This window comes from Diadema antillarum, unplaced genomic scaffold (assembly GCF_040938485.1).
Source record: "Diadema antillarum isolate AM-2024a unplaced genomic scaffold, OU_Dant_1.0 seq00000264_RagTag, whole genome shotgun sequence".
In the NCBI taxonomy this organism is placed as follows: Eukaryota; Metazoa; Echinodermata; class Echinoidea; order Diadematoida; family Diadematidae; genus Diadema; species Diadema antillarum.
Genome location: NW_027271302.1, coordinates 822124 through 842320, shown reverse-complemented (window position 1 = coordinate 842320; position 20197 = coordinate 822124). Strand labels below are relative to the sequence as shown.

The window sequence follows — 20197 nt, the reverse complement described above, 5'->3', positions numbered from 1 at the left end:
TAACCATCAGTGCATAAAGTTAAGTAGTTATCTTAATCATATTCCACAGTAGCCTTCATGTGGGGCAGTGACGTTGTTTGCAAGAGTGGGTTGTCCATCTATCTAATAGGATTATGATAAGATAAAGTCCTAAAATCATGGACTGTCATAATCTTTTCTTCCTTGAACTTATTCACTCATAAAAGTGAAATCTCATCACAAAGCATCAAATCATCATAAAACAGGTGCATTCAGTAAACATTGTTGATTGTGTGAATGCATTTTCAGAGATTCTGAGAAGTTTACTCACAGTTGTAGTTCTGGTGACAAACCAGGTATTGAGTAATCGCCAATTCAATTTTTCATGACTTTTGAGAAGCAGCCTATAATTGCCTTATGTTTGTCATCACCGTTGTGTGATAATGTCATGTTATGGCTTCTAGCTGTTGTATGGTAGCTCTGAATTGCCAGTTACATTACATTGGATGTAAGGTGAATTCTTGCACCTAGAATGAATCAGAAGTGGCTATCCAATGCTGTTGCTCTGTGCATGTAACACTGCAGAAAGCCAGATGGTGCTGACATGAAGGAGATTGACCTCCAGATGAAGACTAAGACAGATCTCTATAGCAACCAGGTCAGCAGCACCTGTCTGGGCAGTGGACTCCTGAAGCAGTTCCCTGAAAACAACCTGCAGCTGGTGGTCCTGTCTGGAGCCAAAGGATCAATGGTGAGAAATGCATGGATTTTAATTACACTTGGCAGTGATGGATTGATAATGACAATGGTGATAAAGATAACTGTTATGATGAAAATGATTAGCGATATTTTATGCAATGATAAGCATTACAATGATGATGATGGTTACATATTATATTTCTGGTACTATGGACACTTACAAGTATCATGAAAGGAATAATAATTTACATGGATAACTAATGACACTCAGATGACGATAAAGAACTGATCATCATATTAATGAAGATGCAAAGTATGCTGCTGTTCATGGTGATAAGGTACACATAATGCATAATGACATGATCAATGTGGTGGTTATGATATTAGGTTGGCAATGATGGTTCTCAGTAACAAGGAAGATTATATATTACGATGATGATTAAAATGATTGAACATTCTCAAAACAATGATGGTATAAGAGAGAATAATGGTATAGTGATGATCCTTGATTTTTTATATTGTTATCAGATGCATAATGATAAAATGTTAGTATTTTGTAAGTTGTGTGTAGTAAGTAAGTACTTGCTGCCAATATGACATGATGATTGCCTGTTAGTTTTGATTTTATGTTTCTCCATCTTTTATAGCAGTTAATGCTTTTGTTGAAACCCATCTTCTCATAGAAAGTTGTGTATGTTCTCTTTATTTATAGGTGAATTGTCTTCAGATCTCTTGTCTCTTGGGTCAGATAGAGCTAGAAGGGAGGCGCCCCCCTCTGATGATCAGTGGGCGTTCCCTTCCCTCCTTTCTGCCTTATGACACCACCCCTAGGGCAGGGGGCTTTGTTGATGGACGTTTCTTGACAGGTATCAAACCCCAGGAGTACTTCTTCCACTGTATGGCTGGCAGGGAGGTGAGCGTAGTCATATCTCTTTTCCTTGATTATATTCTACTTTAACCCTTACTGGAATACCACCAAAGCAATATCATTCCTTGTATAATGATAATAGGCATTTGAAGCATGAAAGAAAAGCTAAGAATGTAAATGGAAAGTAAAACATCATGTTGTTGTTCTCTTTTATTTTAACAGCCAAGCAGCAAACATAATTTAAAACTGTTTAGATGAGAGAAAAGGCAAGGGATTGCTCTGCATGGAACCAATCAAAGTTTCATAGTCCTGTTTTATAGCTAGGTACATGGATTAATTCTCTGCACTCAAAAAAAAAAAAAAATGAAATGGACTGCAGTGTAGTTTAATTTCCATTGTTCATTGTTGTTATTTCTGCAAGATTTGAGCAGTTTCCAGCAAAGTGAATGTACTTGTTTGAAGATGATAAAGAGGTGACAAAGTGTGCTTTATAGTAAAAACTTTTGTGAGACCTTACCAGTTACAGCTGTATGGTACTTGATATGAAAGTCTGCCAGAACAATATAGTGCAATCCATGTAATTTGATTCAAAATAAAAAGCAAATACAATTCAAACTTCAAAGAAGCAACTATATACAAATACAGTAGATAGTATAAGATGATTTACATTGTATTGTATCAACACAGGGTCTAGTGGATACTGCCGTGAAAACCAGTCGCAGTGGATATCTCCAGCGGTGCATCATTAAACATCTCGAGGGGCTGGTTGTCAACTATGACCTCACTGTGAGTATTTATTGTGACCTTTAACCATTCTCATGACCTTAGATCATTTTTCACTTTCGTCATCTTGACAAGTGTATAGGAGTCATATGCATCACAAATGATTACTTTACGTGGATATTCATGTTTACCCTAGTTTATCTCAAACCAGAAAATTTATCAATAGAGTCCTGGAAGTAATCTGAAGTGAACAGAAAGTCTTACTAGAACTAACAATACTGGACACACTAGTCCCAGTCCAGTGGGGATTTTTCATTTGCTGAAAAGCATTAGTGAAGTGGTCCCACCTCACATCCAACTAAACCCCATGGAGGACCAGCTAGTGCGGGTGAATATACAAATATACCAGGCCCGAGAGGCTCTGGTTGAAACTATGCGCATGAGGTGACTTCAATAAGCACTATTTTCTGAGGGGTGCAGCCCCGAAGAAAATAGTGCTTATTGAAGTCACCGAATGCGCATAGTTTCAACCGGTGCCTCGAATAAAGGCCTGGTATATTTGTTTTATATCCCTCCCAATGAATTGAAGCCTTATTTACTGCATGTATTCTGTAATTTATCCTTCAGGGCGTCCTTCTAGCTTCATTCTTTTCGATGAATCATTCACATTAGATTAATCATGCTTGGAATGGGATGATCGCCAGCGCGTATTTTCTGTTCAAGAGACAACTAACTGCGCGCTTATTCGCGCGCGCAGAGCTAGCTCAGCACAGCTAGTAAACATGCGGCGGCCATGCCACTGCAGTGTCACACACTGTGGTTCGTAGGTGTACAACGTTACGTGGGTAGTAGCCAGCTGCACAGCACCAGGAATTTATAATAGTGCGACTAAATTTCTGTCGTTTTCTCGCTGTCTTTACATGAATGTGGACTACCATTCCCTCCTAAAATGTGAGTATAATATAATGTACATTTGAGTATAAATTCTAATTGCAAGCTTCAGTGTAGACCTCCCATAATAATTCAGTTAATAGCATCGTAACGACCTCGACGAGTGTCGAAATGAAACACTAGAAATAGAAATAGAATAGGGCCTAGATTCAAACATTTTGTTTCGTTTTGTTTTGTTTTGTTTTAACAGATTAATAAGGGGTTCGCCATTGGGAAGCGTATCGCTCTTTTCAGAGCGATTGCCGATTTATTAGCGCTACTACTAACACGTTTACACAGCCAGCAGAAACTAGGTAGGAGCATGATTGGCTAGCTAGCTTTAGTTCAGTAGCTGTCGGTATCTACAGCTAACGTTAGATCTGGTAATTACAGTCACTAGAAAGGTCTCTAATAACACTCAGTAACAGTTTAAGGTTAGTTACACCATGGACTCTCTATTCTGTGTGGAAAAACCTACCGATATTTTAACAGCAAATAGTTTTTTGTAGTCCTAGAGTTTAACCGTTAGAGATGGAATTTTACTCACCATCAGCCAAACTCAGGTCTGCAACGTCGCAACAAACGAGACCAAATCCAAAGAGATCAATATCCAAAAAATGAGAACGACTTCAATACGTCCAACGGTTAATTCCAACTCGTCAAGAAAGTTTTCTCCTCTGACAATGTCCGAATTTTTCAAAATCAAACAGATGAAAAGTAACTGTAACTTCAGTGCAAGGAGAGATAGAACTGTAACGTTAGAATTTCTATGTACACTTTATACACATTCCGAGTGTTTTTAGTTGGAGACGTTGTAAATGTTCACAGTACAGCCATGGAAATTGTACTGTGGCTGAACACTATTCACCATGTTCATATTCATGGCGTAGCCTGATGTTGTAGCTGTTTCTACACTGCTGAAATTAGTGATGTCGTGCAATGGGACGGTATTTGGAAGTTCATTCATCACTACACCTTCTATGGATTCCAGTTGACTGTCTGTGAAGATCACAAGATCTGTGTCATCATTGATGGGATCAGTGGTTGCTGTAGAAGGATGAGGAGCATTGCTGTGGACGTTTTTTTCCAAAACATCGTCAGGTAGCACCTCTTCTAGATCAGCCATGCCAGCATTGATATTTGCGGAAATTGTGTCAGACATTTTCCTTTTCAAATCCTCACTTGTACGAACATAGTTCTTGATTGAAGTCTCCGAGCGATGACCTGAAACAGTCATAATGTCCCTGGATGCATACCCAGCATGGTCAAGGAGTGTTACGCAGGTTGCGCGGAGAGAGTGGTTAGTGTACGACTTTGAACATCCAGCCTTTTCACTGAGCATTTTGGTCATGGTTGCCAACGTGTTTTTGCCTAGGGGTACATTTGCATACCATACCACTTCTTCCTCAGTAACTCTCTCTCTTGGCCTCTGCCACATGCAGGAACATTTGGGATTGAGTTTGGACAAATACCTTTTCAGGTTTGTGACTGGACATCGAGGATTTCCTGGCAATGAGTGCATTTGTCCTTTTTGACTCTCGGCATCATCATCCTGATGGTTTTTTGTCCTCATGTCTCGAAGGGTGAAGAATTCATCATTATTTCCTTGCTGGTGCAGAATAAAATCTTCTGGTTTCATTGCACGAAGGTTTTCCATTCCACGATTGGCAAAGTGGAGCATTACATCAAGAAATACCTTGTCTTGCAACCCTTTCGCTGTATTGAGATCCAGACTTGCCTGGATGAGTGTCATGTCTTTGGCAGAGATCGGGGGATGATGTTTCACGCTCCCCTTTCCACATGCTTTCAACTTTCCTAGCAATGCCTTAAATGTTTTGTTTGAGAGAGAAAACTCTTTTGCCTTGATGATGTCGATATTCCGGCTTACCATAAAATGGCGCTGCAATGCAAATCGGATTCCTTGCATCGATTTTGCCGAGTAGTGAGCTCCCTTCTTGTTACGTGCCCCGGCATAGAATTTGGACAACAACACATCCAGCTCAGGGTTGGTGACATTTTCAAAGTCTGTCTTGATCTGCTGGCAAAAGTCCGTAAAAACGGAGACACCATATCTGATCTGCTTCTTAGTATTTGCACTATCGCTTGAATTGATGAACTCTTGCAATTCATCCTCCGTTAAAAGATCAAATCTAGGTTGATCTGCGTTTCCAACCAAGCTCTCTCGAGAACTGGAGGCATCCATGTTTTTATCGCTTGTTTACACTTCGCGGTTGACCGATCACCGAGGAATTTTTTCCCACGCGCTTAACGCATACTACTGTACGGTTTGCATCGTCTGCGCGCGGTGTGCGAAACTCATTCATTTGTGTGTAAGAATTGACCTTTCATTCTCGGAAAGCGTAGGCACCGATACGTGGCCGATACCCATTCATTTTTACATGAAACCTCTCGCGAGGCGCTGGCGCCGCAATACCCATACATTTCTACATGAGTCTCTTGCGAACAGAAGGTGCTGCGATACCCATTCATTTGTACATGAAATCTCTCGCAGAGTGAAGGTGTTGCGATACCCATTCATTTACACGTACAAAATTTCGCGTCGCGACGCGAAGCAAAAAAGGCGCGTATTTCACCAGCGTGGTATAGTTTTTACCATTTCCCTAGGGAGTATAGTCTTTTTCGCGCACTTGTATGGTAGAATTATGTTTTGTTGTTTACAGTGCTCTCGACCAATCAGAGGACGAGATGCATTTTGTGAGGGATATAATATGAGCTATCCAGCCGTCTTTTCAGATTGAAAAAAGAAATAAACGAGCGTCATGGGATCACAGACTTTCGGTAAATGCTCAAAAATGAGAATTATGTCAGTATTAATTATCTGAAGGGATAAGCTGTTACGTAGAACCAAACACTCGCCATTCCATGTCCATCTTAACATTGTGTGTCACTGATTTCTCCAATGACAGGTAAGAGACAGTGACAGCAGTGTGATCCAGTTCCAGTATGGTGAGGATGGACTAGACATCCCACGGACACCGTTCCTCCAGAAACAGCAGTTTTCATTTCTCCTTGACAATGAAGAGATGGGGATGAATGCAAGGAAGATAGATGGTGCTTCTCAGGATGATCCTAGTAGGGCTGAGAAGCTCTTTAGGAAGGTGATTGATGGATGTGATATATTTATCCTCTTCCTCCTTGTTAAAAGATCCTGTGTGGATCCTACTTCCTGTGTATGTCACACATGCTATCCAAAAGAAATCTGTCATTGTAGAAAGCTTTGGGCATCAGAATGGACTGTGTGTGTTCATATTAGACTTTTAAGTCAGAATAATTTTTGTACCTTTTCTTTTCTCAGGGATAGGTCTTGATGATGATTGTTGAAATGATTACTGTAGAACTGTTATCTTGTCATTGTTTACTTTGCTGTATAATTTGCTGAGAAAGATTAATGTGGAAAAGAAAGTACTTAAAGTAAATGAAAGAATGCTGTATTTTCTCAGTGTTCATATGGCCAGCTTTATCGCAGCAAAGTTTTAAGAATGTTTATTGTCAATGTACAATTGCTTTCAGATCAAGAGATGGCAGAGGAAACATGCTGATCAGAACAAGGCAGCCAGACGGTCACCATTCCTTGAGTTCTGCCACAAAGAGTATTCATCCATCCTGGATGAGGTACAAGCTGAGGAGACTAACATCCAGAAGGCCTACATCAAGGCCAGGTCAAAGGTCATCAAGAAATGGAGGAAGGAGACAGACAAGCAAAGGTTGGTCATTCTCATTTCTTATCTTTGAAGGTCCCAATTGAATACCGAATTACAGGAAAGACTCCAATCCGTAAGAGAGAATTTCAAGAAGAAAAAAAATTACATCCTGATATTTTTCACTTCCATTTATCGCATTGTCGTATACAAATTGAAGTGTAAGACAGCCATTTAAATGAATGATTATTCATATTTTTGTTATTTTGCAAGGGATCTCCAAAGATGATAGCCAAATTTGGACTTGAAGAAGTGATAGTTGAATGATTATTACCTATGCTAATGATGGTACAACTCTATCTGATGTAACTGAAGAGAAAAAATTGATTAGTGTAATGCATTTTAAGTGTCACAAATGAATCCTGAATTGTAAGAATAAAACACTGTACATTGATTGTTAAACAAACAAAGGCTGGATCATATAGACCCTGTATTGTTCACCTTACTTAGTGATTTCCCAACATGGTTTATCAGTTATCAGACTTGACAGGCTTAGATAGTTCATTTTCATTTTTGACCTTTTGATTATTATCAATCATTGATATGTTGATACTGGGTAGGTATGAGAAGAAGACATCGAGCTGTCCAGACCCTGTCAGCTGCCAGATGCGTCCTGACCGCCAGCTTGGAGCAATCTCTGAGAGACTGGAGGCCTTGATTCAAGACTACCTGGACTCCAAGGTACCAGGGAGAGATGGAGGGAGAGATGACTCCATGGGGAGCAAGGGAGAAGAGAGTGATGAGGAGCAGAGACTCAGGAAGCTGATGTACACCAAGTATCAGAGAGCCCTGTGTGAGCCTGGGGAGGCAGTGGGATTACTAGCAGCTCAGGTAGGAGAGGCAGTGAATGTGTGTATGTGTGTGTCCGTTTTGGCAAGTGGTTCACATGCTCTCTGTATTAATGCTTTGTGTGTTTTTGATCATGCGTGCTTATATACACGTAAGTTAGGGTGTTTTAACATTATGTGTAGTTTAGTTTGTTCATCGTATGGGAGTATATGTTTGTATATTTGAGTTGGTGAGTGGTATTTGTGTACTGTGTCTTTGCTATTTGTGTCCTCCTATTATTGTCTCTGATATTTGTTACATTGCTGGTACATGCCAGCAAAACAATAAGATTAAGATACTATGGCACACTGCAAGTGCTCTATCAGAAGTAAGCAGCACAGAGTGATTGTTACATGATGTGTTGCATGAAAGTAAAATCTGGTGAGATACTTACCAATTCTCACAATTTTTTCACGCATCACTAAGTCAACTCATGATAATACATAAAAAATTATTTTTAAAAGTCAAAGAACAAACAGAAATAATCAGAAGTATGAGTTATAGTTTCTGGTGTTTCTTGTTACAGTTAATTATTATAAATTTAGAAAGAGTGTATCTAGTTCCAAAGGCAAGAACTACATTTGCTCATCATGGATTCTGATTCTTCACAAAGTATCGTGGAACAGCGTCATCCAGAACTTATTATTTTGCTCATATATCAGCAATTTGTATGATGTTCTTCTGCCAAATTGTTGTCTGTCTTCTAGTCCATTGGAGAGCCATCCACACAGATGACCCTGAATACTTTCCACTTTGCTGGCCGTGGAGATATGAACGTTACTCTGGGTATTCCAAGATTACGGTGAGTCCAGTGGGGGTCATTTACTTACAGTTTCTGTCTGTGTTAGTCATCTATCAATATGTGTCTGAACAAGCAGTCAGTTAACTTTTTATTGTCAATGTTTGAATTTGAAGTGAGGATAGTAGTCAGGCTCCTTATGTTATTTTGCTGCATTTTTTTTTTTTTTTTTGAGAGAGAGAGAGAGAGTATCAAAATTATACATTTTTTATAAAGCTTATTGTATCAGACATCAGGAAAACAATGTTTCCATTTGCCCCGATACCTATAAAGCCGCCATCTTGGATTTTTCCAAAATGGCTGTCATAAAACAGGTTTTCTTTAAAATGTTGGCTTCTAAATAACCTAAAAACTTGATTCTTATATACCCTGTTATACACTTCATGTATGCAGGGTATAATGAAAGTTTACAGAGAGCTGGAAAAATAAAAAGGGTTATAGAAAATGTATCGGCAAATGAAAAGGTCTACCCTGAACAGGGAATAAAAGGGTTATAGAAACTGTCCTACTTAATGAAAGAGTCTTCACTGAGCAAAGAGTAAAAGGGTTACAGAAATTACCCTGCCACATGCAAGGGTCTACACTAAGGCCTCCCCTAGCAACCTATGCACGGTCGAACAATCGAGTTTAAACAAAATTTTGTTATGTTTGATTGTCTGCTACAGCCAAGTTAGATAGTTACATTGCTCATTTTCTGTAAATTGGAAGGACTTTATGATCTTAAGATGCATAATGTGTTATGGTGCGGATCTGACTATCCGTTATTGCACAAGAGGTCACCGAAAAATGGTGTTGAGCGTCAAAGTTAATGTTTTTGGGTGCATGTTTCGAAGCTGATAACTTCAAAATTCAATTAGCTCAGAACCCAATATTATGCATATTTAAAGACTCTCACTTGCTCTAGAGACCAACCAAAAATCGTCAAAAAGTATATATTGTTACTTTTAGGGCGCCCTCAAAGTTGGATTTTTTTTTTTATTCCAAGTTCAAGGTCACAAGTCACCGCTAGTTCCATCGAGGAGCGACACCATATTTTGTGCATTGAAAGACATTTACTGTAAAAGTGGAAATTTTTGCGGTGTTGAAATTTTCGCGCATTACGCGCAACCAGAAACTAGCGCGAAAATAAAAGCACATTAATATTTTTGCATGCCATATGTTCCAGTGGTTGATGTCTTGATTCCGCTGAATTAAAAACACAGGAAACACTTCTCATCTGGCCAAGAGTGAAAAACTAGTAGCGCGAAAATATCCATTTTTACAGTACCAATATTTTCATGGGTAACTTAGAAACTTTTGTACCAAAATGTTTATATACATCACAAAACTTTTTGTCTTATTGGCAATGGCCTTAAAAATGCAGCTGCAAATAACAAAAAAACCAATAGATAGGGCAATTTTCTGTGACCATAATGGTGTTAAAGTGTGTTTACATGGATTTTTAGTTGTGTACAACTTTAGTACTAATGGTGACTTCAAGCTGAAAACTGCAAATGATGTTCTATCTTTATTGTATTTTAAGCTACAAATAATATATCAAGTCATCTCCAGATCTTTTGAACTTGACATTGTTGTGAAAACAGCTATAAATTCCTTAATATTAGCATATTCCGAACATACAGGATTTACACCATATTTCAAAATTGCTTTTCTCTCAGAGAGAATGCCTGATCATATTTATATTTGCATTATTAGTAGTCTCTAATGGGTATTTAGAGGATCTGGTTTAAAGTATTTGTCTAACATGACAGTGACGTTGAAAATACAACTGAAAATTATAAGGTGTTAACACAGACTCTGAATTGTTTGTTATTTTGATATTAATGATGAGTTATAGCTGATAATTGGAAATTGTTTTCCCTATTTGTTCCACTTTGAGCTACATATTAATATCAAAAGTCATATCATTTGCCCTTGATATTATTCTAAAAATAGCCATCATGCCTTAAAACGACCATATTCACAACATACATACATGTGCATGTTAACCCGTTCTATGCGGGAACCTGGTGGCCTGTGTATTAAGTGTATGGGGATTTCAGTATCCAGTATGGATCGGGTTAAGATCATAAAGTCTTCCAATTTACAGAAAATGAGCAATGTAACTCATCTAGCTTGGCTGCAGCAGTTATTAAAAAATAACAAATTTTATTTAAACTTGATTGTTCAACTGTGCATTGGTTGCTAAGGGAGGCCGTATCTTAGCAATCGCTTGGCTTGGGGCAAAATACTTCAGAATCTTCCGTAAGGCACTTGAGGGAACATTTGGCGAGTTTAAAGAAAATCAAAGGGGGTCAGATTACAAATTGTCTGAAAATTGGTTGATTTCATGTGGATTGATCCATATCCCTTTTATTCTCAGCTCAGTGTACACAATTTCAATGTACAGGACAATTTCTTTACCCCTTTTATTCCCAGCTACTTTGTACACCCTTTCATTTGGTAGGACAGTTTCTAAAACACTTTTTTTTTCCCCAGCCAAGTGCAGACCCTTTCAACTGGAAGGACAATTCTATAATCCTTCTATTCCCAGCTCAGTGCAAGCTCTTTCAAGTGGAAGGGCAATTTCTATAACCCTTTTATTCCCAGCTAAGGAGGAACCTTTTATTGCCAGCTAATTTTTACACCCTTTCATGTGGCTGGACAATTTCTATAACCCTTTTATTCCCAGCTCAGTGTAGACCCTTTCATAAGTAAGGACAAATTCTATAACCCTTTTATTCCCAGCTACCTTGTACACCATTCATGTGACTGGACAATTTCTATAACCCTTTTATTCCCAGCTACTTTGTACACCATTCATTTGACTGGACAATTTCTATAACCCTTTTATTCCCAGCTACCTTGTACACCATTCATTTGACTGGACAATTTCTATAATCCTTTTATTCCCAGCTACTTTGTACACCCTTTCATTTGGTAGGACAGTTTCCATAACCTTTTTATTCTCAGCTCAGTGTACACCCTTTCATTTAGCAGGACAGTTTCTATAACCCTTTTACTCCCAGCTCAGTGTAGACCCTCCATTTTGCAAGACAAATTCTATAACCGTTTAATTCCCAGCTCAGTAAAGACTCTTTCATGTAGCAGGACAATTTCTATAACCCTTTTATTCCTAGCTACCTTGTACACCATTCATTTGACTGGACGATTTCTATAACCCTTTTATTCCCAGCTACTTTGTACACCATTCATTTGACTGGACAATTTCTATAACCCTGTTATTCCCAGCTACCTTGTACACTCTTTCATTTGGTAGGACAAATTCTATAACCCTGTTATTCCCAGGTATTTTGTACACCCTTTCATCTGGTAGGAAAGTTTCTATAACCCTTTTATTCCCAGCTCTGTGTACACCCTTTCATTTGGTCAGACAGTTTCTATAACCCTTTTATTCCCAGCTCTGTGTACACCCTTTCATTTGGTCAGACAGTTTCTTTAATCCTTCTATTCTCAGCTCAGTTCAAGCCCTTTCATGTTGCAGGGCAATTTCTATACCCCTTTTATTCCCAGCACAGGGGAAACCTTTCAGTTGGCAGGACAGTTTCAATAGCCCTTTTATTCTCAGATCAATGTAGACCCTTTCATGTGGGAGGACAATTTCTATAACCCTTTTATTCCCAGCTACTTTGTACACCATTCATTTGACTGGACAATTTGTATAACCCTTTTATTCCCAGCTACTCTGTTCACCCTTACATTTGGTCCAACAAATTCTATTTAACCCTTTAATTCCCAGCTCAGTAAAGACTCTTTCATGTAGCACGACAATTTCTATAATCCTTTTATTCCCAGCTACCTTGTACACCATTCATTTGACTGGACAATTTCTATAACCCTTTTATTCCCAGCTACCTTGTACACTCTTTCATTTGGTAGGACAAATTCTATAACCCTTTAATTCCCAGCTCAGTAAAGACTCTTTCATGTAGCACTACAATTTCTATAACCCTTTTATTCCCAGCTACCTTGTACACCATTCATTTGACTGGACAATTTCTATAACCCTTTTATTCCCAGCTACTTTGTACACCATTCATTTGACTGGACAATTTCTATAACCCTTTCATTCCCAGCTACTCTGTACACCCTTTCATTTGTTTGGACAAATTCCATAACCCTTTAATTCCCAGCTCAGTAAAGACTCTTTCATGTAGCACTACAATTTCTATAACCCTTTTATTCCCAGCTACCTTGTACACCATTCATTTGACTGGACAATTTCTATAACCCTTTTATTCCCAGCTACTTTGTACACCATTCATTTGACTGGACAATTTCTATAACCCTTTCATTCCCAGCTACTCTGTACACCCTTTCATTTGTTTGGACAAATTCCATAACCCTTTAATTCCCAGCTCAGTAAAGACTCTTTCATGTAGCACTACAATTTCTATAACCCTTTTATTCCCAGCTACCTTGTACACTCCTTCATTTGGTAGGACAAATTCTATAACCCTTTAATTCTCAGTTCAGTAAAGACTCTTTCATGTAGCAATACAATTTCTATAACCCTTTTATTCCCAGCTACTTTGTACACCATTCATTTGACTGGACAATTTCTATAACCCTTTTATTCCCAGCTACTTTGTACACCCTTTCATTTGACTGGACAATTTGTATAACCCTTTCATTCCCAGCTACTCTGTACACCCTTTCATTTGGTTGGACAAATTCCATAACCCTTTAATTCTCAGCTCAGTAAAGACTCGTTCATGTAGCACTACAATTTCTATAACCCTTTTATTCCCAGCTACCTTGTACACTCTTTCATTTGGTAGGACAAATTCTATAACCCTTTTATTCCCAGCTACCTTGTACACCATTCATTTGACTGGACAATTTCTATAACCCTTTTATTCCCAGCTACCTTGTACACCATTCATTTGACTGGACAATTTCTATAACCCTTTTATTCCCAGCTACTTTGTACACCATTCATTTGACTGGACAATTTGTATAACCCGTTCATTCCCAGCTACTCTGTACACCCTTTCATTTGGTAGGACAAATTCTATAACCCTTTAATTCCCAGCTCAGTAAAGACTCTTTCATGTAGCACTGCAACTTCTATAACCCTTTTATTCCCAGCTACCTTGTACACCATTCATTTGACTGGACAATTTCTATAACCCTTTTATTCCCAGCTACTTTGTACACCATTCATTTGACTGGACAATTTCTATAACCCTTTTATTCCCAGCTGCCTTGTACACCAATCATTTGACTGGACAATTTCTATAACCCTTTTATTCCCAGCTACTTTGTACACCATTCATTTGACTGGACAATTTGTATAACCCTTTAATTCCCAGCTACCTTGTACACTCTTTCATTTGGTAGGACAAATTCTATAACCCTTTAATTCCCAGCTCAGTAAAGACTCTTTCATATAGCACTGCAATTTCTATAACCCTTTTATTCCCAGCTACCTTGTACACCATTCATTTGACTGGACAATTTCTATAACCCTTTCATTCCCAGCTACTTTGTACACCATTCATTTGACTGGACAATTTCTATAACCCTTTTATTCCCAGCTACTTTGTACACCATTCATTTGACTGGACAATTTGTATAACCCGTTCATTCCCAGCTACTCTGTACACCCTTTCATTTGGTAGGACAAATTCTATAACCCTTTAATTCTCAGCTCAGTAAAGACTCGTTCATGTAGCACTACAATTTCTATAACCCTTTTATTCCCAGCTACCTTGTACACTCTTTCATTTGGTAGGACAAATTCTATAACTGTTTAATTCCCAGCTCAGTAAAGACTTTCATGTAGCACTACAATTTCTATAACCCTTTTATTCCCAGCTACCTTGTACACCATTCATTTGACTGGACAATTTCTATAACCCTTTTATTCCCAGCTACCTTGTACACCATTCATTTGACTGGACAATTTCTATAACCCTTTTATTCCCAGCTACTTTGTACACCATTCATTTGACTGGACAATTTGTATAACCCGTTCATTCCCAGCTACTCTGTACACCCTTTCATTTGGTAGGACAAATTCTATAACCCTTTAATTCCCAGCTCAGTAAAGACTCTTTCATGTAGCACTGCAATTTCTATAACCCTTTTATTCCCAGCTACCTTGTACACCATTCATTTGACTGGACAATTTCTATAACCCTTTTATTCCCAGCTACTTTGTACACCATTCATTTGACTGGACAATTTCTATAACCCTTTTATTCCCAGCTGCCTTGTACACCAATCATTTGACTGGACAATTTCTATAACCCTTTTATTCCCAGCTACTTTGTACACCATTCATTTGACTGGACAATTTCTATAACCCTTTCATTCCCAGCTACCTTGTACACTCTTTCATTTGGTAGGACAAATTCTATAACCCTTTAATTCCCAGCTCAGTAAAGACTCTTTCATGTAGCACTGCAATTTCTATAACCCTTTTATTCCCAGCTACCTTGTACACCATTCATTTGACTGGACAATTTCTATAACCCTTTTATTCCCAGCTACTTTGTACACCATTCATTTGACTGGACAATTTCTATATCCCTTTTATTCCCAGCTACTTTGTACACCATTCATTTGACTGGACAATTTCTATAACCCTTTCATTCCCAGCTACTTTGTACACCATTCATTTACTGGACAATTTCTATAACCCTTTTATTCCCAGCTACCTTGTACACCATTCATTTGACTGGACAATTCCTATAACCCTTTTATTACCAGCTACCTTGTACACTCTTTCATTTGGTAGGACAAATTCCATAACCCTTTAATTCCCAGCTCAGTAAGGACTCTTTCATGTTGCACTACAATTTCTATATCCCTTTTATTCCCAGCTACCTTGTACACCATTCATTTGACTGGACAATTTCTATAACCCTTTTATTCCCAGCTACTTTGTACGCCATTCATTTGACTGGACAATTTCTATAACCCTTTCATTCCCAGATACTTTGTACACCCTTTCATTTGGTAGCAAAGTTTGTATAACCCTTTTATTCTCAGCTCAGTTTACACCCTTTCATTTAGCAGGACAAATTCTATAACCCTTTAATTTCCAGCTACCTGGTACACCATTCATTTGACTGGACAATTTCTATAACCCTTTTATTCTCAGCTCATTGTACACCCTTTCATTTAGCAGGACAAATTCTACAACCCTCTTATTCCGAGCTCAGTGTACACCCTTTCATTTAGCAGGACAATTTCTATAACCCTTTTATTCCCAGTTCCGTGTAGACCCTTTTATTTTGCAAGACAAATTTTATAACCCAGCTACTTTGTACACCATTCATTTGACTGGACAATTTCTATAACCCTTTTATTTCCAACTACTTTGTACACCCTTTCAGTTGGTCGACAAATTCTATAACCCTTGTATTCCCAGCTCAGTGTACATCCTTTCATTTGGCAGGACATTTTCTTTAATCCTTCTATTCTCAGCTCAGTTCAAGCCCTTTCATGTTACAGGGTAATTTCTATACCCCTTTTATTCCCAGCACAGGGGAAACCTTTCAGTTGGCAGGACAGTTTCAATAACCCTTTTAATCCCTGCTACTTTGTACACCATTCATTTGACTGGACAATTTGTATAACCCTTTCATTCCCAGCTACTCTGTACACCCTTTCATTTGGTTGGACAAATTCCATAACCCTTTAATTCTCAGCTCAGTAAAGACTTTCATGTAGCACTACAATTTCTATAACCCTTTTATTCCCAGCTACCTTGTACACCATTCATTTGACTGGACAATTTGTATAACCCGTTCATTCCCAGCTACTCTGTACACCCTTTCATTTGGTTGGACAAATTCCATAACCCTTTAATTCTCAGCTCAGTAAAGACTCGTTCATGTAGCACTACAATTTCTATAACCCTTTTATTCCCAGCTACCTTGTACACTCTTTCATTTGGTAGGACAAATTCTATAACCATTTAATTCCCAGCTCAGTAAAGACTTTCATGTAGCACTACAATTTCTATAACCCTTTTATTCCCAGCTACCTTGTACACCATTCATTTGACTGGACAATTTGTATAACCCGTTCATTCCCAGCTACTCTGTACACCCTTTCATTTGGTTGGACAAATTCCATAACCCTTTAATTCTCAGCTCAGTAAAGACTCGTTCATGTAGCACTACAATTTCTATAACCCTTTTATTCCCAGCTACCTTGTACACTCTTTCATTTGGTAGGACAAATTCTATAACCATTTAATTCCCAGCTCAGTAAAGACTTTCATGTAGCACTACAATTTCTATAACCCTTTTATTCCCAGCTACCTTGTACACCATTCATTTGACTGGACAATTTGTATAACCCGTTCATTCCCAGCTACTCTGTACACCCTTTCATTTGGTTGGACAAATTCCATAACCCTTTAATTCTCAGCTCAGTAAAGACTCGTTCATGTAGCACTACAATTTCTATAACCCTTTTATTCCCAGCTACCTTGTACACCATTCATTTGACTGGACAATTTGTATAACCCGTTCATTCCCAGCTACTCTGTACACCCTTTCATTTGGTTGGACAAATTCCATAACCCTTTAATTCTCAGCTCAGTAAAGACTCGTTCATGTAGCACTACAATTTCTATAACCCTTTTATTCCCAGCTACCTTGTACACTCTTTCATTTGGTAGGACAAATTCTATAACCGTTTAATTCTCAGCTCAGTAAAGACTCGTTCATGTAGCACTACAATTTCTATAACCCTTTTATTTCCAGCTACCTTGTACACTCTTTCATTTGGTAGGACAAATTCTATAACCGTTTTATTCCCAGCTCAGTAAAGACTCTTTCATGTAGCACTACAATTTCTATAACCCTTTTATTCCCAGCTACCTTGTACACCATTCATTTGACTGGACAATTTCTATAACCCTTTTATTCCCAGCTACTTTGTACACCATTCATTTGACTGGACAATTTCTATAACCCTTTTATTCCCAGCTACTTTGTACACCATTCATTTGACTGGACAATTTCTATAACCCTTTCATTCCCAGCTACCTTGTACACTCTTTCATTTGGTAGGACAAATTCTATAACCCTTTAATTCCCAGCTCAGTAAAGACTCTTTCATGTAGCACTACAATTTCTATAGACCTTTTATTCCCAGCTACCTTGTACACCATTCATTTGACTGGACAATTTCTATAACCCTTTTATTCCCAGCTACTTTGTACACCATTCATTTGACTGGACAATTTCTATAACCCTTTCATTCCCAGCTACCTTGTACACTCTTTCATTTGGTAGGACAAATTCTATAACCCTTTAATTCCCAGCTCAGTAAAGACTCTTTCATGTAGCACTGCAATTTCTATAACCCTTTTATTCCCAGCTACCTTGTACACCATTCATTTGACTGGACAATTTCTATAACCCTTTTATTCCCAGCTACTTTGTACACCATTCATTTGACTGGACAATTTCTATATCCCTTTTATTCCCAGCTACTTTGTACACCATTCATTTGACTGGACAATTTCTATAACCCTTTCATTCCAAGCTACTTTGTACACCATTCATTGACTGGACAATTTCTATAACCCTTTTATTCCCAACTACCTTGTACACCATTCATTTGACTGGACAATTCCTATAACCCTTTTATTACCAGCTACCTTGTACACTCTTTCATTTGGTAGGACAAATTCCATAACCCTTTAATTCCCAGCTCAGTAAGGACTCTTTCATGTTGCACTACAATTTCTATAACCCTTTTATTCCCAGCTACCTTGTACACCATTCATTTGACTGGACAATTTCTATAACCCTTTTATTCCCAGCTACTTTGTACGCCATTCATTTGACTGGACAATTTCTATAACCCTTTCATTCCCAGATACTTTGTACACCCTTTCATTTGGTAGCAAAGTTTGTATAACCCTTTTATTCTCAGCTCAGTTTACACCCTTTCATTTAGCAGGACAAATTCTATAACCCTTTTATTCCCAGCTACCTTGTACACCATTCATTTGACTGGACAATTTCTATAACCCTTTTAATCCCAGCTACTTTGTACACCATTCATTTGACTGGACAATTTGTATAACCCTTTCATTCCCAGCTACTCTGTACACCCTTTCATTTGGTTGGACAAATTCCATAACCCTTTAATTCTCAGCTCAGTAAAGACTCGTTCATGTAGCACTACAATTTCTATAACCCTTTTATTCCCAGCTACCTTGTACACTCTTTCATTTGGTAGGACAAATTCTATAACCATTTAATTCCAAGCTCAGTAAAGACTTTCATGTAGCACTACAATTTCTATAACCCTTTTTTTCCCAGCTACCTTGTACACCATTCATTTGACTGGACAATTTGTATAACCCGTTCATTCCCAGCTACTCTGTACACCCTTTCATTTGGTTGGACAAATTCCATAACCCTTTAATTCTCAGCTCAGTAAAGACTCGTTCAATGTAGCACTACAATTTCTATAATCCTTTTATTCCCAGCTACCTTGTACACTCTTTCATTTGGTAGGACAAATTCTATAACCGTTTAATTCTCAGCTCAGTAAAGACTCGTTCATGTAGCACTACAATTTCTATAACCCTTTTATTCCCAGCTACCTTGTACACTCTTTCATTTGGTAGGACAAATTCTATAACCCTTTAATTCCCAGCTCAGTAGAGACTCTTTCATGTAGCACTACAATTTCTATAACCCTTTTATTCCCAGCTACCTTGTACACCATTCATTTGACTGGACAATTTCTATAACCCTTTTATTCCCAGCTACCTTGTACACTCTTTCATTTGGTAGGACAAATTCTATAACCGTTTAATTCCCAGCTCACTAAAGACTCTTTCATGTAGCACTACAATTTCTATAACCCTTTTATTCCCAGCTACCTTGTACACCATTCATTTGACTGGACAATTTCTATAACCCTTTTATTCCCAGCTACTTTGTACACCATTCATTTGACTGGACAATTTCTATAAGGTTCCTTTTATTCCCAGCTACTTTGTACACCATTCATTTGACTGGACAATTTGTATAACCCTTTCATTCCCAGCTACTCTGTACACCCTTTCATTTGTTTGGACAAATTCCATAACCCTTTAATTCCCAGCTCAGTAAAGACTCTTTCATGTAGCACTACAATTTCTATAACCCTTTTATTCCCAGCTACCTTGTACACTCCTTCATTTGGTAGGACAAATTCTATAACCCTTTAATTCCCAGCTCAGTAAAGACTCTTTCATGTAGCACTACAATTTCTATAACCCTTTTATTCCCAGCTACCTTGTACACCATTCATTTGACTGGACAATTTCTATAACCCTTTTATTCCCAGCTACTTTGTACACCATTCATTTGACTGGACAATTTCTATAACCCTTTTATTCCCAGCTACCTTGTAAACTCTTTCATTTGGTAGGACAAATTCTATAACCCTTTAATTCCCAGCTCAGTAGAGACTCTTTCATGTAGCACTACAATTTCTATAACCCTTTTATTCCCAGCTACTTTGTACACCATTCATTTGACTGGACAATTTCTATAACCCTTTTATTCCCAGCTACTTTGTACACCATTCATTTGACTGGACAATTTCTATAACCCTTTTATTCCCAGCTACTTTGTACACCATTCATTTGACTGGACAATTTCTATAACCCTTTTATTCCCAGCTACCTTGTACACTCTTTCA

At 38.1% G+C, this 20197-nt stretch overlaps 2 protein-coding genes across 2 annotated transcripts in view; one reads left to right on the top strand and one right to left on the bottom strand.

Annotated features, from left to right (window-relative positions):
- Nucleotides 1-20197, top strand: part of LOC139729819 (DNA-directed RNA polymerase I subunit RPA1-like) — a 69333-nt gene that overhangs the window by 26845 nt on the left and 22291 nt on the right. The window contains 7 exon segments of the mRNA XM_071640747.1: nucleotides 544-709; nucleotides 1370-1570; nucleotides 2213-2311; nucleotides 6106-6297; nucleotides 6710-6903; nucleotides 7458-7728; nucleotides 8433-8527. Of these exon segments, the coding sequence (XP_071496848.1) occupies nucleotides 544-709; nucleotides 1370-1570; nucleotides 2213-2311; nucleotides 6106-6297; nucleotides 6710-6903; nucleotides 7458-7728; nucleotides 8433-8527 (1218 nt within the window).
- Nucleotides 3978-5381, bottom strand: LOC139729825 (uncharacterized). Its single transcript, XM_071640752.1, has one exon. It carries the CDS (start codon nucleotides 5379-5381, stop codon nucleotides 3978-3980), a length of 1404 nt encoding a protein of 467 aa, XP_071496853.1.

Bases quoted from the DNA above. Each gene is read 5' to 3' on its own strand.
- LOC139729825 (XM_071640752.1), bottom strand. From the start codon at position 5,381: ATGGATGCCTCCAGTTCTCGAGAGAGCTTGGTTGGAAACGCAGATCAA.